The sequence below is a fragment of the Nannospalax galili genome, unplaced genomic scaffold, assembly GCF_000622305.1.
Source record: "Nannospalax galili isolate Female #2095 unplaced genomic scaffold, S.galili_v1.0 scaffold2103, whole genome shotgun sequence".
NCBI classification, from domain to species: Eukaryota; Metazoa; Chordata; class Mammalia; order Rodentia; family Spalacidae; genus Nannospalax; species Nannospalax galili.
The window spans coordinates 192,560-211,547 of NW_008349069.1; the positions used below are offsets into that span (position 1 = coordinate 192,560).

General features: G+C 49.0%; 1 protein-coding gene across 2 annotated transcripts; it reads right to left on the reverse strand.

Moving 5' to 3' along the window:
• Positions 1-1,043: 1,043 nt before the first annotated feature.
• On the reverse strand, positions 1,044-10,909 carry Ca7 (carbonic anhydrase 7). 2 transcript variants are annotated; one of them, XM_008846271.2, is made up of 8 exons: positions 10,805-10,909; positions 10,598-10,651; positions 7,708-7,905; positions 4,124-4,242; positions 3,330-3,425; positions 3,178-3,240; positions 2,543-2,698; positions 1,044-1,810 (listed from the first exon to the last, which is right to left on the reverse strand). In XM_008846271.2, exons 1-8 carry the CDS (start codon positions 10,890-10,892, stop codon positions 1,688-1,690), a joined length of 897 nt encoding a protein of 298 aa, XP_008844493.2. In that variant the 5' UTR covers positions 10,893-10,909; the 3' UTR covers positions 1,044-1,687. The 2 variants fall into 2 exon arrangements, with proteins under 2 accessions (XP_008844493.2, XP_008844494.1); XM_008846272.1 differs by lacking the exons at positions 10,598-10,651; positions 10,805-10,909 and adding an exon at positions 10,285-10,428.
• Between the last annotated feature and the right edge of the window lie 8,079 nt (positions 10,910-18,988).

Here is an 18,988-nt window from a genome sequence, read left to right on the forward strand (position 1 = left end):
AGTTCAAAGTTAGAGGCCTGAGGCCCAGAGGTGGCCGATGGCCTGGGAGCATCCTTCTGGTACAATGACAATGACAAGAGCTAGAGCCAAAGCAAACAGGTGGCATGCCATCAGCCTCTGTCAACCCTGCACTCAGCCTCCTGCCCACGGGAATTCAGCTACATCCCTGCCCTTCTCCCCATGGAGCCCCTCAGCTGGCCTTCCCTACCCCACTGCCAAACTTGCACATTTGCTGCATTTGTATCTCCCATCCCTTATCCCTCAGCCCTTTCACTGCCTACCACTCACTGGGGCTCACTGGGACTCTAAACCCTACTCTGAGCAGCCCTAGGACTCTCTGGGCCTGAGCTGGGACTAGGAGAAAACAAAGGAAATACTTAGGGTGTTAATTTAAGGAGGCATTCATTCTCAGGGTTTTGTAAGCATAGGATTCAGACCTAGATTTTGTACCACTTTAAATTTTTCTTCCAGGACTGGTCAATGTAGGCATCTAACCCAATTAGCTCTTCTTAGGGTTCCAGTTCATAAGGCAGCCCCTCTCTCCCAGGGGATGACCTCTGACCTCCTCTCTCACACACAGATGAACACTGTCTTCTGGGCTGCATCTCCAAATCTCTCTCATCCAGCTCCCACCGCTGTTCTCTGTCTCTCGGCCATTGGCCACCCCTTCTTCCTGCTGCCACACTCTGCAGGGATCTCCTCCATCTGCACTGCCAATCTCCGTGGCTCCCCAGTAGTCCCAGGCTCCCTCCAAAGATCGACCCCGATGGAGTCATTTCAGCACCACAGACACACTAAGCTCTCACCTCAGAGCCTCACACCCACCCCGTCCACTACCTCAAACAGGCTGTTCCTTCTTTCTGCCTTGGAACACTGGCTGGAATTACATTTCTTCACCCAAAGAGATAGCCTCTCCTTTCTTCTGCTCCCACAGCCTCTGCCCTATGCCAGTCCCTCTCAAGTGTGATTGACCCACTACCATCAGCTCCCACAGCCTAGAAAAAAGTACTTGACAGAGCTTAGACACTCAGGTAGACTTTGACGCATGGATAAATGCATTTATTTGTGAGTACATAAATGGGTTGTCATGTAGGTGGCTTTGGTGGCTGGGCAGGAATGAAGGGAGATAGTATATAAGCTATTGCCAGGGCCTGCCCATGGCAGCAGGTGGCTGGAAGGAGGAGGCCACATCACCTCCAGCATCTGGGTGCTATTTTAATGGCCTGGCAGTGAGGTGTGTGCATGGCAGAGGCCTGCAGAAGAGGTAATGCCAAGTGGGCAGCTCTGCCCACCTGTAATTATTGCTTGAGTCTTTCTGGCAGAGACAGCTGCCTGCCCCAGGGAGCTCTGTCTTGTCCATCACAGTGTGAGCTCCGGGTGGGGCTGCTGACACTGCCAGCCAGGAAGACAAGAGGAGGTTCCCTGGGGCCTTTGGGTCTTGGAGAGCAGAGACAGCCCCAGGCTTGGACTCTGCTCTGTTCCTGTTCTGCTAGCCCCCAGAACAGCAGAAGGGTGCCCTCGACTCAAGGGTCCCAATCAAGAACCCTTCAATGTGGCCAAGGAGCAAGCCAGCTGGAGGAGAGCCTACAGCACCCCCAGGGAGTGAGCCTCAGATGGTTTGGTGTCTGTTGACATGGAAGCCCTTGGGAAGATGGCGCCCTAGTGGCTGGCTGGGCAGGTGGACAGCTCAGGCCTGGAAGGAGGCTTTGACCACCCGGCCTTTCAGTGGCTGTGGTGGCCGGAAGTTGTTCACCATGTGGATTCTCTCATCATCCTCGGAGGTGAAAAGCAGGCTCCGAAATTTCTCCATCTTAAGAAAGCAAAAGAGAGAAGAGAGGGCGCTAAAGAGATGGATGGCTGAGTGGTTAAGAGCACTGGCTGCTCTTGCAGGGGAAGGGGTTTCAGTTTCTAGCACCCACAAGGCTGCTAACAACTGCCTGTAGGTCCAGTTCCAGAGTATCTGACGCCCTTTTCTGGCCTTCACAGGCATTGCATACACATGCACTTATATACATGCACGCAAAACACTCATATGCATGGAATAAAAATAAATAAATTTTAAAATTTTTTTAAAAGAAGGCAAAAGGGATGGTCAGGGCAGAGTGGCGTGCTCTTGTCCTCTGTGACTCGGTGCTGCTCATTCATCTCCACCCTTCTTTCCTCCTGCTCCTTGAGCTTAGACTTACCCCCATATTCTTTCTTAGCTTTGAGATCTCAACCTCAGTTTTTATTCCCTAATGGGCTGCTGAACACAGACCTGCCACCTTGTTCTAGTTCCAATCTACCTGAGGTGTTTGGGCAATTACAGCTTTCCAACTACAACACAGTAAGGATGATCCCAGGATTCCAGCCTCTCCTTCCCTGCCATATCTGGGTCCTCAGGCCTAACAAGCAAGCTCATGTCACCCAAAGATCCTAATGTTTATTAGCCAAAGATGGGAGCTGAATGAGAGGGTGGGTAGCAGTTGGGGGGGCGGTCATTACCCTGCTGAAAGTGAACCTGAGTACTTCCCACTTCTCCTGGGACTCTGAGAGGACTCACCTGCCTCTCAGAGATTCTGATAGGCTCCCGGAGCACGATCCAGGTGACACTCTCGCTGAGTGGAGGTGTGGTCAGGGAGCCAGGGTAGGTCCAATAGTGCCGGCTGGTGGGCAGGAGGCACTTAGGGTTGAAGCAGCTGAACTGGGCCTTGGTACCCTGGGCAGGGTGGACCTGGGAATTAGCACAGAGCTCCCACCAAGACTAGCCCAGCAGCTTCCTTGCTCATTGCTGTCAGCAGGATTCAAGATTCTTGATCCACTGATGCAAATCATGAGCAAATATCTGTGACCCCAGGTTCTACCTCCTAGCCTGGGCTGGGTCCTCTAGTTTGCTTGTATGTAAAAGCTGTGGCTTCTGGGGCTCTCTGGTCACTGTGCTCATGGATGCACTCAGAGATACAGTATGACAGACCACAGTATGACCAGCACCTTATAAATCCTATATCCTACCAGGTTATGTACTTGGCATCCATGGGACCCTGATGAAAAAGGCCAGGTGTGTGGTCTGAGGAGCCAACCCTCACCCTAGGTCTCAGGCAGGGATGCTGATGGAATGAGCCATTGTGAGGCAGCCTCATCTGTCCTCCCTCCCCAGCTGGCTGCTCTACATCAGGGGCAAGCAACCCCTGGTCTGACCTTAAACCGGACCATGTAGAGTGCGTCCGTCAGACGGTTCATGCTGGGGTGCTCATCCCCTGTCTGTCAGGGAGAAGATAGTATGAACTCTCAATCCCTTCATTCATGCCAGCCTCCCATGCCCTTCTCAGCACTGGGGATCTATCACCTACCTCTAGGAAGACACCAACCACAGCCAGGCCATCAGGGGCTGCAGCCGCCTCCCCAAAGGTGCTGTACTTCTTGGCATTCCAGTGAACCAGATGTAGCTGTATAGGGCAAGAACAGGCTGGGCCAGGGCTGAGTGCCTCCAGGGGTAACAGGAGGATGGAATGAGGCTCCCCTCTCTCCCTCTGCAGGAGTGGGGCTACAAGCCTCCCAGGCTCAGGATCCTTGAGAGTCTCTGGAGAACCACAGGTAGCATCCACCCTACTCTGGACCCTACCCTTTCCCAAGTCCCAGGATACTCTGGATCTGGCCTCCTCCCACCTCCCACCTAGCTGTGAAAGCCACACCATCTTGTGAAGTCTCCCTGAGGAGGTGGCAGGTAACACCTGCAGCTGAATCCAAAAATAAGTAGCTGGTTATCAGAGGGAAACTTTGGGAAAGGCATTCTAAGCAAAGGGAACAGCATAGGCCAAAGCTTGGAGGCATGTGTGGGATAGGTGACAGTGCAATGGAGAAGACACTGGAGCTTGAGGTCAGGCAAGGGAGTTCATGCAGGGCCTCCTGGAGTGCATTCCACTCTTGAATGTTGGCAGAGTGTGGTAAGACAAATAAGGTCCTTTCTAGAACTTGGGGATGCACAGTCTAGGACAGTGTGGGCAGTGTGCAGATGGGGGGGGTCTCTCCCAAAGGTGCTCTTCCACATGTTCTCCAGAACCCCCACCCCAGGTATCTTGAGCCCCTACTGCTTCATCCCCCTTCCTTCTCCAGGCAGCAGAGGGATACAGGGAAAGGACCTCACCTCACTAGGGAAAGACTTGCCGTCCACCGTGTGCTCTGATCCCACATCGTGTTTCTTGCCCCAGTGGAAATGGAACTGCTTGAGGCGATAGGGCCCTTCCAGGGGACCCCCAGTCACCACTGTGGGTAGAAGGGGGATGTGACAGTTCAAGTGAGAGGATCCTCAGCCTGGTGGGTGGACCCAGGTAGTAGCCCAGGCTACTTTGATTTATTTATCTATTTTGGCTATACTAGGGATTGAACATAAGGCCTTGCATATGTAAAACAAGCACTCTGCTACTGAGCTGCATCTCCAGGCCTTTATGGACTTTTTGAGATAGGGTCTTACAAAGCTGCCCAGGTCAGTAGCTTGTGGTCATTTTGTATCAGCTTCCATGGTAGCTAAGATTCCAGGCCTATACTACCAGGCCCACCTACAGGCTATGTTTTTCATGTAGAAAACCTGCTGGGTAGGACATGGGTCTGCCCCACCAGACCCCAACCTACGTCAAGACAGAAAGCCTGACAGCCTGAAGGTAGCAAAGGAGTACAGCTTTGCACTGGGCCCTCCTCCAGACTCCTGTCTATTCCTGTGGAAGCTGGGCTCCTGCCTTTCAGGCCCTTTGTTCCCACTAAATAGGTCTCCCATATCTGGGGCCCTGACTCACAGGTTGGAAAATTATTTTGTTTAGTCCTCCTAGTAGCCCAAGAGGGGCTGAATCTATTTTTGACCCTATTTTATTTTGTTTTTAATTTTTAATCAATTAATTCATTTTTATCTTATGAGTGTTTTGCCTATATGCATTTAAGTGCACTCATGCATGTAATGCCTGTGGAGTCCAGAAGAGGGCATCAGATCCCATGGAATGGAAGTTACAGATAGTTGTTAGCTGCCACATGAGTGCTGGAAATCAAACCTGGGTCCTCTGGAAGAGCAACGATTGCTCTTAACAAACTGGGAGCCATCTCTCCATCCCCTTGACCCTTTTTCATTTATAAAAATAAAGGAGGAAACTGAGGCAAGATCACATAACAAACCATTGAACTACAGTATAAGCCCACATCCCCTGTGTCCCAAACCCATAACCATCAGGCTATACTGCCTTCCTACAACCTGGACTGAACCTCCCTAGGACTCTGTGTGGCCCTAGAGCAGGAAGCCATCTCCTGAGAGTCTCTATACTCCCAGATGGTCTCAGGGGCTCCCAGTGTCATTTCCTATACAAATGGCCTCTTTGGAGGGCCCCACCTGTGTTGATTTTGTAACTTTCTCACCTTGATAGCGAGTGATCTGGGGACACTCACAAGGTCTCTTGGGACTGATAGAATTTCCAGCTGAAAGGGATCTGTTAGTGAAGAGGGCCCCAGTCAGGCCTGAATGTGAGCTCCTGGATCAAGTGACAGCTCTAGGCTCAGTGTTCCACCAGACTTCTTCATGATGGATGACCAGAGCAGGGCCTTATACGCTGTGAGGTCCTTGAGGAGGCCAAGACAGTCCAGGGGCCCCTCTTTGCTGCCCTGCCTTATATGAAGAGCAGGGCCTTAGTAAAAGTTGACAAAAAGAATCTGGGGACTGGGCTTGGTGGCTCTACACAGGGTCCCAGTTTGTCCTATGGCAGACAGACTTCCTGATCCACCTATAGGGGTCCACCTTTCTGTGCTTGCCTCTCCTGGAACCCTATAGGATGGTATCTGAGAAGGATGTCCCCTCCCTAATTCCTTGAGGTTGGCTCTACTTCCTCCCTCCATTCCCCCTCTATCTGACCATAGATGCCCTGCTGTTCACTGTGAAATCACTATGTGTTTGGTGTTCTGTGGGTATCAACCCATTTGACCTCCAGAGTAAGCCACAGTAGTAAGTGGCAGAGCCCCATTTTTCTTCTTTCCACAGGCTCCCTGACTCCTTCAGGCCTGCCAGAGATATGAAATCCCAGCCAGGCCTCGATGTGAGTCCTCTAACCAGTAATCCAAAGGCATGTTTGAGTTGAGCCCTCTGAAGGCTGTTGGAAGGAAAAGCCATGAAAATTGTTCCTCTATAAACTGCCATCTAGGGTCATCTAGACTCCCATATCCCCTTCCCAAGGCTCTGGATAAAAGACTTTTCTTAGAATTCGAAACAAGGCAATGCTTTGTCTCTCTTTCCTAAGAATCTGCTTGACTTACTTCTGTAGCAAGAACTGTAGCTGATTTTCTTTTCCTTTTTTTCCCTAACCTACAGGGGAACTCAGAGCTAAACAAACTGAGATCACTCCCCCTATGAAAGACCTGGCTTTCCTCTTCTCTTGATTTTCTGTTTGAAAGTTAAGAGTGCTTTCATTGAATAGTGGTGTGGGGACAAGTAAAGAACCCAACACTTCCTTATATAAGAAACCCTAGCAGGTTCTCTCCTTGACTCCCTTACTGGCCCTGTGATAAGAACAAAATTCCTTCACTAAAGAGTAATCTCTAAAACCTCTGCCTAGGAATTCATCCTGAAAGATCCTGGACTCTAATCCTAAAGCAAACAGGAAGTAGCTGCTACAACTTCCTATGGGCCTCACTCTGGCCATGATGGCGAGGACCTTGAGGTCATGGGTGAGTTGGAGAGAGAGATCAATGAAGCTGAAGAGGCATGTCTGAAAACCACCCCATAAACTGTCATTTAGACCCTTATGTCCCCTCCCTAAGGCCCAAGGCTCTGTGTGAAAAGTTCTTCTAAGATTCAGTATAAAGGATGTTTTGTCTTTTGTTCCTGAGGATCTGCTAGACTCCCCTTTTTGGTTGTTTTTGTTGTTGTTGTTTTGGTTTGATTTGGGTTTGTTTTTTATTTTTTAAAGACAAGGTCTCTAGCCCACACTGGCCTTGAACTCATAATACAGCCAAGGATGACCTCACATTTCTGATTCCCCTGTCTTTACATCCAGAGTACAGGGATTGTAGACATGGACCACCACTCCCAGTTTTTATGAGATGCTGGATACCAAACCCAGGGCTTTGTGGATTCTTAGCAAGCATTCTACCAATTGAGCTGCATCCCCAGCACCAGGTGAGTTGTTTGTGTATTTATTTTTTGCTAAGGATCAAACCTAGGGCCTTGTGCATGCTGGGTAAGTGCTCTACCACTGAGCTATAGTCATAGCAATGGGTTCTTGAAGAGTTGACATGAGCTGCTGCGGGAGTTCTAGGGAGAAGTTTGGCACACAGAACACTTCTGTCCTCTCTCCCTGTGGGGGGCCTGGCCTGATCACAGGGAGGAGAGCTTGGCCTGGGGCCACAAGCAGGTCAGTGAAAGGCCAGGAGTGAAAACAAATCTGATCTGAAACACTGAGAGGAAGGGAAGGAAGGGACTTAGCATTTCTCGAGCATGAGCATCGTTTTGTGCCAGGACTACAAACATCAATTCCTTTTTTCCTTTTTTTTTTTCTCATTGCCCCCTCTATGACCCTAGAAAGGAGATCTTTTTGCTCCCATTTTATACAATGGCCATTGAGGCTGAGCTCCAGGTTTCACAGCTGTTGAGAGGTAGAGCTTTCCTCCGTCACCACAGCAAGCTGTGGTTCCTGAGCCTGCCCCCACCCACAGTGACGGCCCTAAGGTAAGTGGTGCCAAAGGACAGAGGCTACTTACCAGTTCGATCATCACTGTCATTGAAGTCCACCTGGACAGAGTGGCCATTGTTGGTGATGCTGAGGGATGTGCAGGCCTCATAGAAAATCTCCAGTGGCTGCAGGCTGGGTGAGTACACAGCCTGGCTGGATATGATATTGATGGGTGATTGGCGGTCTCCCTGGGCGATCGGATATAGCTTGTGCCAATTTGAGGGACCTGCAGGTAGGGAGGGGGCAAGGACTCAGGCCAACCAGGCTTCAGGCTAAGGGAAGGCCTGGGGGACAGTAGCTGCTGCTTTAGAACCACGAAGTCATGAATTCTAATCCCTCTTCTGTATCTTTCCTGCTCAGCTTCCATTTTCTTGTCTGGGAAACAGCCTCCCCCATCACTGATAGGAGGCCCAGTGAGGCATGCAAGGAAAGGACATTAACATAGCTACAGGCTCAGAGTCTAGCAAACACTCAAGGAGCTCCTGGAGCATCTGAAACCACTCTACCTGACCCTATCAGGAATTTAGCCTCCTCCTGCACCATGAGCAACTTAGTGCAAACTTGGCACTTGCAATAACAACAAAAACTCACATCAACCTGGCATTAGCTAGGTGACTTGTATTTGCTCCTCACAACCACAACCTTATGTGGTAGACATATTATAGATTAGGAAGCTGAAGACTGCTCATGTATGTTCACAAGTGCACACATGTACTGGTATAAGCACAAAGCGTGTGCCTGTACTACCTCCAGGTGTCCTCCCTCCCCAGGCATATACTAATGGGTCCATAGAGATTTTCATATGTACACACACATTTGTACACATACCTGGGTTCACCAAGTCAAGAGAATCCAAGCCCAGAATATACATATATATACACACAGAGACCTACTGATTACATCTGACACACACATATGAACCCTCACACACAGACCCCTCCTGTTGGAAACCCCATTAAGGGACCACAGCATAACACATGCCCATACACACATACACCCATGCATGCGTGCACACACACCTGCATATACACCCACAGGCGCCCACCACCTGCCTCCCAGAGGCTCCATCTGCAGCCGGGAGGCTCAGCATCTCCCTGGGGAACATCCTGAGATGCAGCCTATTTTTAGAGCAACTGCCGGCTGGTGCTTCTCCCCCTTTTTGGCTTCTTAAGTTTTCCCGAGAAAACAGCAGCAGGTGCCGACAGAGCCGTGTCCCCAATGGATGACTCAGAATGGTGGCCCAGCCTCACTGGGTTATTTTTGAAGCCCTGTGAGCGCTGCCGCATGAGGGCACCTCTGTCCTCTGTCCTTCCCGCTCCTAGACTAGAACCCCAGGTCTGGTTGGCTGAGGGGCAGCCAGCGATTCAGGATGCTGGAAAACAGCAGGAAGAGGGACTGGGACTCCTGGAGAGACACTCAAAAGCTGGCTCCGGTGCGTGCTGTGGGGAAGATGGTCTTCCATGGCTTTTAACAACCTGACCCTTCTCTGCCTCTCTCCATCTCTGCCTGTTTTTGTCACCCTTTTCTGACTGTCCAGTCTATCATGTCCGAATCTAAGGTTGCCTTTCCAAAATATGGCCCTTTGTCGCTTGGGGTCCCAGAGAGAGACAGAAAACTGCCGCGACCACAGGATTCCTTCTGGACCATTGCAATTTCCTACCACAAACGGAGCCCGGGATGTCCACTCACCCTCACCAAGTGACAGTCGGTGGAAAAAAGTGGGGCTGAAGGAAAAGTCTTCCCTTAGCCACTTGTTTCCCCCTGGCCTCCACCTGTCCTGCCTGGGTTCCCCTCCTGACAGCCTGGATTTCAGGTGATCATCCTTCCTCCCCGGGAAATAGGGAATCCCTTGCCCCACACCCAATCTCTTGGCAAGAAAGCGACTCAGATGGAACTGACCTGTCCCAGAGCCACGAGCAAGCTATCTGACTTACCTGCTTCTCTCTTCCTCTACATGCTAGGGAAACTGAGGCAGAATAAAGCTATCCCGGATGCTGGTGCCAGTCCCTGTCTCCCAGCACTCCCACTTAGATGGGACACGCTGAAAGGCGCCACTAAGTCTAACACCCAGACATTCTCGTGCGTCCCCTAGTCTCCCCAACCCTAAGGTGCCAGGCGGCACCACAGCTTGGACACTCCGGCGGAGAAACTCTCCCGGGGACACTGCGCCCTTGCCTACACGGAGCCCAGGTCCGGGGAGGTCCCCGCACTCCCGCCGTGCGCGCTCCCCGCACTGACACCCGCGCATGGCGCTGCGACGCGGCCGCCCCCCGCCGCCCTGGGCCACCTCCACGCGCTGCGCACGCGGGGGAGAGCTAGTGCTGGGCCGGGGTGGGAGACGGCGCTGCAGTCCCGGGCTGCGCGGAGGCGGAGGCAGGACGCGCTCAGCCTTCCTCCGGGTGGCTTGCCGCCTGGAGCAGCGCGGACTTTGCACCCGGCGGGGGGAAGAAGAGCTGGGGCCGGGCAGGTGGGCAGGGTTCGGGGGGTTGGGGAAGATAGGAATCCGGGGGGTTCTGGAGAGTGAGGCTCGCGGGTTCCCAAAACCCGACTAGATGCTAGGGTTGCGGTGAGTTCAGCTAGGGGAGGACCAGTGGTCTGCGCCTACCGTCGTCCTGGCCGTAGCCCCAACCGTGGTGGCCGGTCATGCCGCTGCTGTCTCCACGGCCGTCCACCTACCGGCTCTGCTCAGTCCGCTTGCTTGGGCTGCGGCTCCAGCCCCGCTTGCGGCGGTGGAGCAGCCTCTTAAAGTGGCGGCGGGAGGCGGGCGGGAGGAGCAGTTCCCCGGGGACCCGCCCCCCACCCCCCAGCAGGACTGGAGAGGCCGAGTCTGCCCTGCCCCCACCCTCCAGCAGGCCGAGAGGGGTGTCCCTAAATCGAGATAAGCGGTCAGGGAGGTGAGCCTCTTCCTCATCCTTTACCTGCTCTTGGGCTCCCATCACTCACATTCCTGTCTTCCAGCACGTGTGTGGACTCTGGAACACGAGAAACCATCCACGCTGAGAGGTGCAAGATTTCATCACTTGCATCCCCTTCCCAGGCTTGTCCCCAGGCAATAAATGCCACCACCGAGGACCTGGGCTCAGCACTCCGGATGCTCTGGGGATGGAAACGAAAGCTGCACTGACCAGCAAGTGTCCAGGCGCTGTGGTGGGTAGTGAGATAACCTTTGGGTCCCTCCTGCCATGTAGCCATTTCCACAAGTAGAGTGTGCATAGTGCTGCTATGTGACAGAATAGGGGACCGAGGCCCAAAGAGGTGAAATGGCCTGCCCGAGGTCATCTAGAGCCAGCATGAGGGATCATCTGCAGTTTGTCTCATTTCAAATGCTTTGGTCTTCACCGTTTCCATTTGGTTCTGGGAACGAAAGGCTCCTGTGAATGTGAGAGTCTGGGAGCCTTGGGGAAGATTTGGAATAGGACTGGCAATCTTCAAACCCTGGGCCCAAGTGGAATCAGAGCCCTAAAGCAGAAGTAGGGAGCCGTGGCATCAACCAATGGGCTTAGAGAGAGGCAGATCTGGGGATGGCTTTCTGGAATCAAGTATGAAGCCAGGCCTCTTAGCCTCCCTCTGAGTCTCTCTGTACCCTCCTTTCTTCAGGGACTGCCTGTCTTTCCAAAGACTGCTATGTGTGCCTCTCCTTGCCTCCCCATGACCATCTATGCACCTGCTGGGCACTCAGGCCCTCCACCCTGTACTCAACCTTGGTGTTTGCCTTTGCCCAACATTTCCACACCTACCAGTCCTGGTCCTTGCTGTGCCCTCCTCCTGGTTTGCCCTCTGTCTTCCACCCACTGGCTCCAGCCAACCCAATCTGATTCATCTTAGCATGTGGCTTTGTGCCAAGGATAGGGCCTGTCTTTGGCTAGGTCTCAGCAGGCAGATAAACAGATGGGTTGATGGAAAGATAGACACATGGTCCCACCCAGGGCCCTATTTCTAATAGGAGCTGATGAACCATTTGAAGAAAGTCTCTGCTATTCAGACCTTGACCCGGGACCACTCTTTTAGTCTCTGCTCTTGGTTGACCTTGGGAAGACTCTGCCATGTCATCTACCTGGCTCTTTTACATTTCTCTGTCTGTCTCAGTTTCTTCTTCTTCTAGTTCCCCAGATAAAACCATCTCATTCACACATAGTCAACCCGACCAACTTCAGTGACTTCCTAGTCCTACAAAGATGCCCTTCTCTGACCCAAGTGCAGGAAGGGACTCAGTATAGATCTGACCTCAGGGTAGGGGCAGAGGACTAATGATCAAGAGGCAGAGGGTGGTCCCCAAGACCAGCAACTTGATAGATTCTTTCAGTTAAAGCACCAGTTCTCCAAACCAGAAACAGCAGCTACAGATTGGCAAGACAATGAACAAGGGAAGGCGTACTGTCCTGTCTCCTAGAGTGAGCAAGCCCTGTCTAGAGAAGAAGCTACAATGCCCTTCAGGATCTAGGGAGGACACAGACTTCACTGACCACCCCTTCTCTTCATAGCAACCCAAGCCTTTTCCATATGCATTTATAGTACTTAAAGAATAAAATTGGGCTGGGTGTGGTAGCATACCTCTTTAATCCCAGCACTCGGGAGGCAGAGGCAGGTGGATCTCTCTGAGCTCAAGGCCAGCCTGGTCTACACAGTGAGTTCCAGGCCAGCTGGGGCTACAGGGAAACCCTGTCTCAAAAAGACAAAAAAAAAAAAAAAAAAAAAAAAAAAAAAAGAATAAAATTGGATGGGGCTGGAGAGATGGCTCAGTAGTTAAGGGCAAGGCTGGAGAGATAATGGCCCAGCAGTTAAGAGCATTTGCTGTTCTTGCAGAAGACCTGGGTTCAATTTCTAGCACCCACACAGCAGCCATTTTTAACTCCAGTTCTAGGGGGATCTGATGCTGTCTTTTGGCCTCTGTAGAAATTGCAAGCATACAAGCACTCACATACATGCAGGGAAAACACTCACACACGTAAAATAAAATAATTTTTAAAAAAGTTTTTAAAAAAGAATAAAATTGGAATGCTTCACCATTTTGTACCCAGTGTCACCCTCACAGGAACCCTGGGGAGATTTGACCCATTTTACAGATGAAAAAAGCAAGGCTCAGAGAAATTAAGTGATGGGCTGAGAAGGCACAGTGACTGACAGAATAGGGATGAAAATCCAGACTGTTGGCTCTCTTGTTCAACACTGTTTAAAAATCGCTGCAAGGGGAGAAGCGTTCACATTTGTGTACATACACAAGGACTAAAGAGAAGCTAGGGAGAGTGTTGTACTTCAGGGAGGGGACCAGAGATGGGAAGAGGGGGGAGGGTACAAAATGGAGGTGGGAGGAGCACGCCACAAAGTCCTTTGCACCTTCTAAAAGAAATGGTGTGCACAGTGTATTGGCTTTTTAATACCAAATTTTTAAAAAATCCAATTCTTTTCTTCCTGCAGCTCTTTTCAGTAATTTCTCCCTGGTGCTGGGAACTCAGGTTAAGCAGGAAGGGCCAGTGACATCTGCCCTTCCAGGTGAAGTCCCAGCGGCCCTAGCAGCCCACCTAGGTCAATTTGGGGAAGACAATGCCCCCATTCAGATACCTCCAGTTTCAATTACATGCTCTCTTTAAAGCTGAACTGATTTCTCTGCCTGAGGGTTTACTCTTTGGTCTCACTGGCATCTACAGTTCCTGGATTTCACTATTTATGGGGGTGGGGATAAGAATGTGGGAACTATAGAGGACTGTTTGCAAAGCCATGGCTCATTTATCAAACAACCTTGGTCAGGCCTCACTTTCCTTTTCCTAAGTCAAATGTTATTGCTCTACAACAAGACAATGGTGGGGGATGTCCTTGCCCTGTCCACATTACAGGGATCTCTGTGGATATACACCAAAACAACCGATGTCCAGTGCTGCACCAACAGGCAGAATCATGCCTCCTTCTCATTACTTGCTATGTATGCTGGATAGCTTTAGTGTCAACTTGACACACCTGGGTTGAGGGAGCCTCAATTAGGGAATTTCCTCTATTGGACTGGCCTGTGGCCATGTCTGAGAGGCATCTTCTTGATGAGTGATGTGGGAGGGCCCAGCCCACTGTGGGTGGTGCCACCCCTGGGCAGGTGGGCCTGTGTTGCATAAGAAAGTAGGCTGAGCAGGGGCCAGGGGAGCAAGCCAGTAAGCAGCATTCCTCCATGGCCTGTGCTCCAGCTCCTGCTTCCAGGTTCCTACCCTGACTTCCTACCTTGGGCTCCCTGATGAACTACAACCTGGGAGATGTAAGCTGAATAAACCCTTTCCTCCCCAAGTTGGTAGTGGTCAGAATGTTTTGTCACAGCAATGAAGAAACAAACTAGGACACTATGTTTAGGGCACTTAGGCCAGACTTGAATCTCTGCGCTTAGTATTAAAAAAAAATTTCTTGGGGGCTAGAGAGATGGCTTAGTGGTTAAGAGCACTGGCTGCTCTTGCAGAAGACCAGAGTTTGATTCCAAGCACTCACATGTTGGATCACAATTGTCCAAAACTCCAGTTCCAGAGAATCTAACGCCCTCTTCTAGCCTCCATGGGCAATGCATGACATGGATGCACTTACATAGTTGCAGGTAAAACATTCATACATAAAATATATATTTCTTGGATTTGATCCCTAGCATCACACACACACACACACACACACACACACACGCACGCACGCACGCACGCACGCACACACATACAATTCCACTTGAACTGTGAGTATGTGTGTATGTATACACACAGTGGGAAGTAATGAAGCTGGCCTGTGGATACAAATAGGTCTGGGCTTGAGTTCCAGCATCACTGACTGTGTGACTGGGGGTAAATTGCTTCACTTCTCTGGAGTCTTTGTTTGCTTTTTCTTTATGTGTTAATCTGTAAGACAGGAATAGAGAGCCTAGCAGACTAGAAGGATAGTCAGTTGAGATGACCCTAGTACTCAGGAGGCAATCCTGAGTTCCTAGGATTTCAACCATTTCCCCTCTCACTTAGCTTATTCAGCACATTTAAATGCCCAAACATTTTATTTCAAATTATAGTGATATCTATTCATTGTAGAAATTTGAAAGAATCAAAAATTCATATGGAGGGGGCTGGAGAGATAGCTCAGCAGTTAAGAGCACTGGCTGCTCATGCAGAGGACCTGGGTTTGGTTCCCAGCATCCTGTAACTTCACAACCACCTGTAACTTCAGTTCCAGGAGTTTGGATGCCCTCTTCTGGCCTCCACAAGCACTGGCATGCATGAGGTGCACATACATACATGCAGGCATGCGCACACACAAATTAAATAAAAGTAAAATAAATATTTTTTAAAAAACTCATATGGGTTAGATGAGGTGGCACATGCCTTTAGTCCTAGCACTTGCAAGGCAGAGGCAGGCAGATCTCTATGAGTTCAAGGCCAGCCTGATCTACATAGGGAGTTCCAGGCCAGCTGAAGGAAGCTTCCAGGCTACAGGAAGACACTGTCTCAAAAAGACCCCCTCAAAAAAAAAAAAAAAAAAAAAAAACATATGAAAGAAAATTTAAATCATTGTCATGTTACTCTCCAAGGATCACCACTATTAATATTTTAGTGACCTTCCCTCCCGGCTTTTCTGTTATGTATTAGTAAACAATCAAGATTATGTAAAAAAAAGACTGGAGAGATGGCTCAGCAGTTAAGAGCACTGGCTGCTCTTGCAGGACCTAGGTTTGATTCCCAGCACCCACAAACAACCATCTATAACTCCAGTTCCAAGGGAATCCAATGCCCTCTTCTGACCTCCATGAGCATTGCATGACATGGGTGCACTTACACACTTGTAGGCAAAACACTCACATAAAATAAAAATTAAAAAGTATGTAGAAAGCTTTGTGATCAGCTTTTTCACTTATTGTCCTAGTTAAGCTTTTCCCTGTTTGATTAGCCTTGGAGGACTTGACACTTAATATTCATACATTGCTTGGTATATTTTCCAGTTTTCAATATTGCACAAAGCACTTCACTAAGTGTCTTTATTCATCCATCTCTGTATGTGTCTGATGATTTCCTTAGGATAAATTACTAGAAATAGAATGACCTAATTAGATGATAGATTCATTGCCACGTGACATTTTAAATTTTATTTACTTATTATGATCGTGTGTGTGTGTGCATGCGTGTGTGTGCTGTATGAGTGGAGTTGGGCATGTGCCATGACACATGTGTGGAGGTCAGAGGACAACTTTTGGGAGTCAGTTCTCTCTTTCTATTCTGGGTTCTTGGTATTCAACTCAGGTCATCAGGCTTGTGTGGCCAGGGCTTTTACCTTGCCATATCACCAGCCCAAGTAACATTTTAAAATGTAGAAAATATAGTGGAAGTAGTTTCAGAAATTTATCCTTTCATTCAGCAAGCATTTATCAAAGCTTTTTTAAATGTCATGTGCTGGGCCAGTCTTGAGTGGTATGACTGTGAATGTTATAGTCACTGTTGCCTTCGGCTGCTTATGGGGTTAAGGAGAAAGGCAAGAACTAGCCAATGAGTACTTGAGGAAGAGGGGGAAGGATGGACAGGGGCAGGCAGGGAGGGATAGTGGCTAAGTCCCAAGAGGTATACCAGCTGGCTTTTTCCTGACTGGTCTCTCACAGACTATAGATTGTCCTTAACTTTCCAAGAACCTATAGATCCAATATCCCCTGATAGACACCAACCAGAATGGATGAAACAACAGACTTACACTGGGTCTGGCCAGATATGTCAGAGTATTTGTTTCAAATTCCTTAATTTGGGGTAGTTCTCTCCTTATTCCAAGCCTCTGCTCAGTGTGTAAGCAGGTGAGTATTGTACCAGGTAGCTGTGAACAGGAGAAGTGATGTATGTCAGTGATTTGTGTGATATATAGTAAGTGTTCAATAAACAGGGGGTGGCATATTTCTTTCTTTGTTTCTTGGGGTCTTTTTTGGGTGTTTGTTTTGTTTTGTTTAGACAGGGTCTCCTGAAACCCAGGCCTCAAGTTGGCTATGTAGCAGAGGATGGCCTTGAACTTCTGATCCTCCAGTATCCATATTCCAAGTACTAGGTTTATAGGTGTACACTACCAAGGCCAGCTGGAAGTAGTTTTGTATATAAGAGGCTGCATCTTCCCACTTGTTCAGTGTGTGTGTGTGTGTGTGTGTGTGTGTGTGTGTGTGTGTGTGTTAGTTGGGGTGTATGGACTAGATCAGTGCTTCTCAAACATGATTATCCTTTAGAATCATTTGGAAGACTTGTTAGTTTCTTGACCCTCACCCCAGGGTTTCCGGTTGAAAAGTTCTGAGGTCTGGCCCATAATTTGCATTCCTAACAAGTATCCTTGTGAAGACCCTGAAACCATTGACTAGCTAGAGTATGGTGGCATATGTCTGTAATCCCAGCACTTGGGAAATGGATGCAGGAAGATCAGGAGTTCAAGGTCATCCTAAGCTACACAGTGAGTTGGAGGCCAGTCTGAGTTATGTGAGACCTTCTCTCATGTAACCAAATTAAAAAAAGGAAAGAAGCCAGGCGTGGTGTCGCATGCCTGTAGTCCCAGCACTTGGGAGGCAGAGGCAGGTGGATCTCTGAGAGTTCAAGGCCAGCCTGGTCTACATAGTGAGTTCCAGGACAGCTGGGGCTTACAGGGAGACCCTGCTTCAAAAAGACCAAAAAAAAGAAAAGAAAAATCAATGGGCTAAGTGAATTAAATCATGGCTTCCAGGTCTGAAACCTGTGTTTGCTGCCTTCTGCAACAGGAAAGACATGCATTGGTGGCCCTGACTTCCAGGTGGCAAGGGTTCTTTTCTGATCAACCCCCACAGCTCCAGCCCTGGTACCTTTCCATCCTTCTACAAGCTGAGTTGTAGCTGGGCAAAAGTGATTGAAGTCTTAATCCCCCAAGACCTGTAAATGAGATCTTTAGAAACTGAGGTTTAGCACATGCAGTCAAGACAGGGAAAAGGGCATATATGACAGTACGTTGCCGTGGTAATGATGTCCCTTCCTGGGTACCTTGGTACCATCTAAGAAGAGATAAAGCCTAAGACACAGAGGAAAGTTCCATGTGACCAGGGGGTCAGGGATTGGAGTGCTGCAGCTACAAGGCAAGGACTCCTAACAAATCAACAGAACAAGGAAGCGGCAAGGATTTCCCCCTACAGGTTTAGAAGGAGCATGCTGTGAAACATTTCTCTTTCTTTAAGCCATTCAGTTTATGGTACTTTGTTACTGTAATTCTAAGAAATGACTACACATGAAGGTGAGGGAAGAAAGTATTGATGTGGGGGGGTATTTAGAGGAGGAACTTGAACTGCATAAGATCAAGAATCATTATATACACCAATACATATTGTCCATTAATACATATGTACAAGATACATATATATATATACATTAATATTGTCAAAGAATATTCAAAGAAAGAAAGAAAGGAATGAAGAAGGGAGGGAGGAAGGAAGGAAGGAAGGAAGGAAGGAAGGAAGGAAGGAAGGAAGGAAGGAAGGAAAGAAGACCAGCAAGGTTGGTTTAGTGGGGAAACCTGACAATCCAAGTTCCATTTCTGGAACCCACATGGAGGAAGGAGAGAACTGACTTCTGAAAGCTGTCCTCTGACCTGTACAAGCATGCTGTAGTACATGCACATCCCCTTCTGCCAAATAAATAAATATAAAAATTAAAGAAAGAAATGCATGCACTGAGGTATCTTTTTGAAGGCACCAACAACACAATTCTTCTCAAAGTCATGCACTCACAGGCAGTATGATTCTCCCCCAGTGTAGTTCATTTCCAATCAGATTTGTGAATGTTCCCTTTCTTGAAGGGGATGTGTATAGGAGGCTAGTGAACTTTTACCCGCTACTTCTTTTTTTAATATTTTATTTATTATTTTATTTTATGTATATTAGTGTATTGCTTGCATGTATGTAAGTGCACCCATGTCATGCAGTGCCCATGGAGGTCAGAAGAAGGCATTGGATCCCCTGGAACCGGAGTTGCAGGGACAGTTGTTAGCTGCCATGTGGGTGCTGGGAACTGATTCTGGGTCCGCTGCAAGAGCAGCCAGTGCTCATAAACCATTGAACCCCACTAAAATTGTTTTATTTTGTTTTGTTTTTTCCTTTTGCAGTGCTGGAGATGGTGATGGAACCCAGGGCTTTGCACAGGTAAGGCGAGTGCTCCATTGCTGAGCCATCCCTATATAGCATTTATAAATTCAGTATTGCCATTGCCAGTTCTGGATTATTTATTTGTTTATATATAGGGTTTACTATGTTCACCCTAGCTGGTTTCAGACTCAGAAATCCTCTGGCCTCAGCTCCTGAGTGCTAAGATAACATCTTGACTGATTCT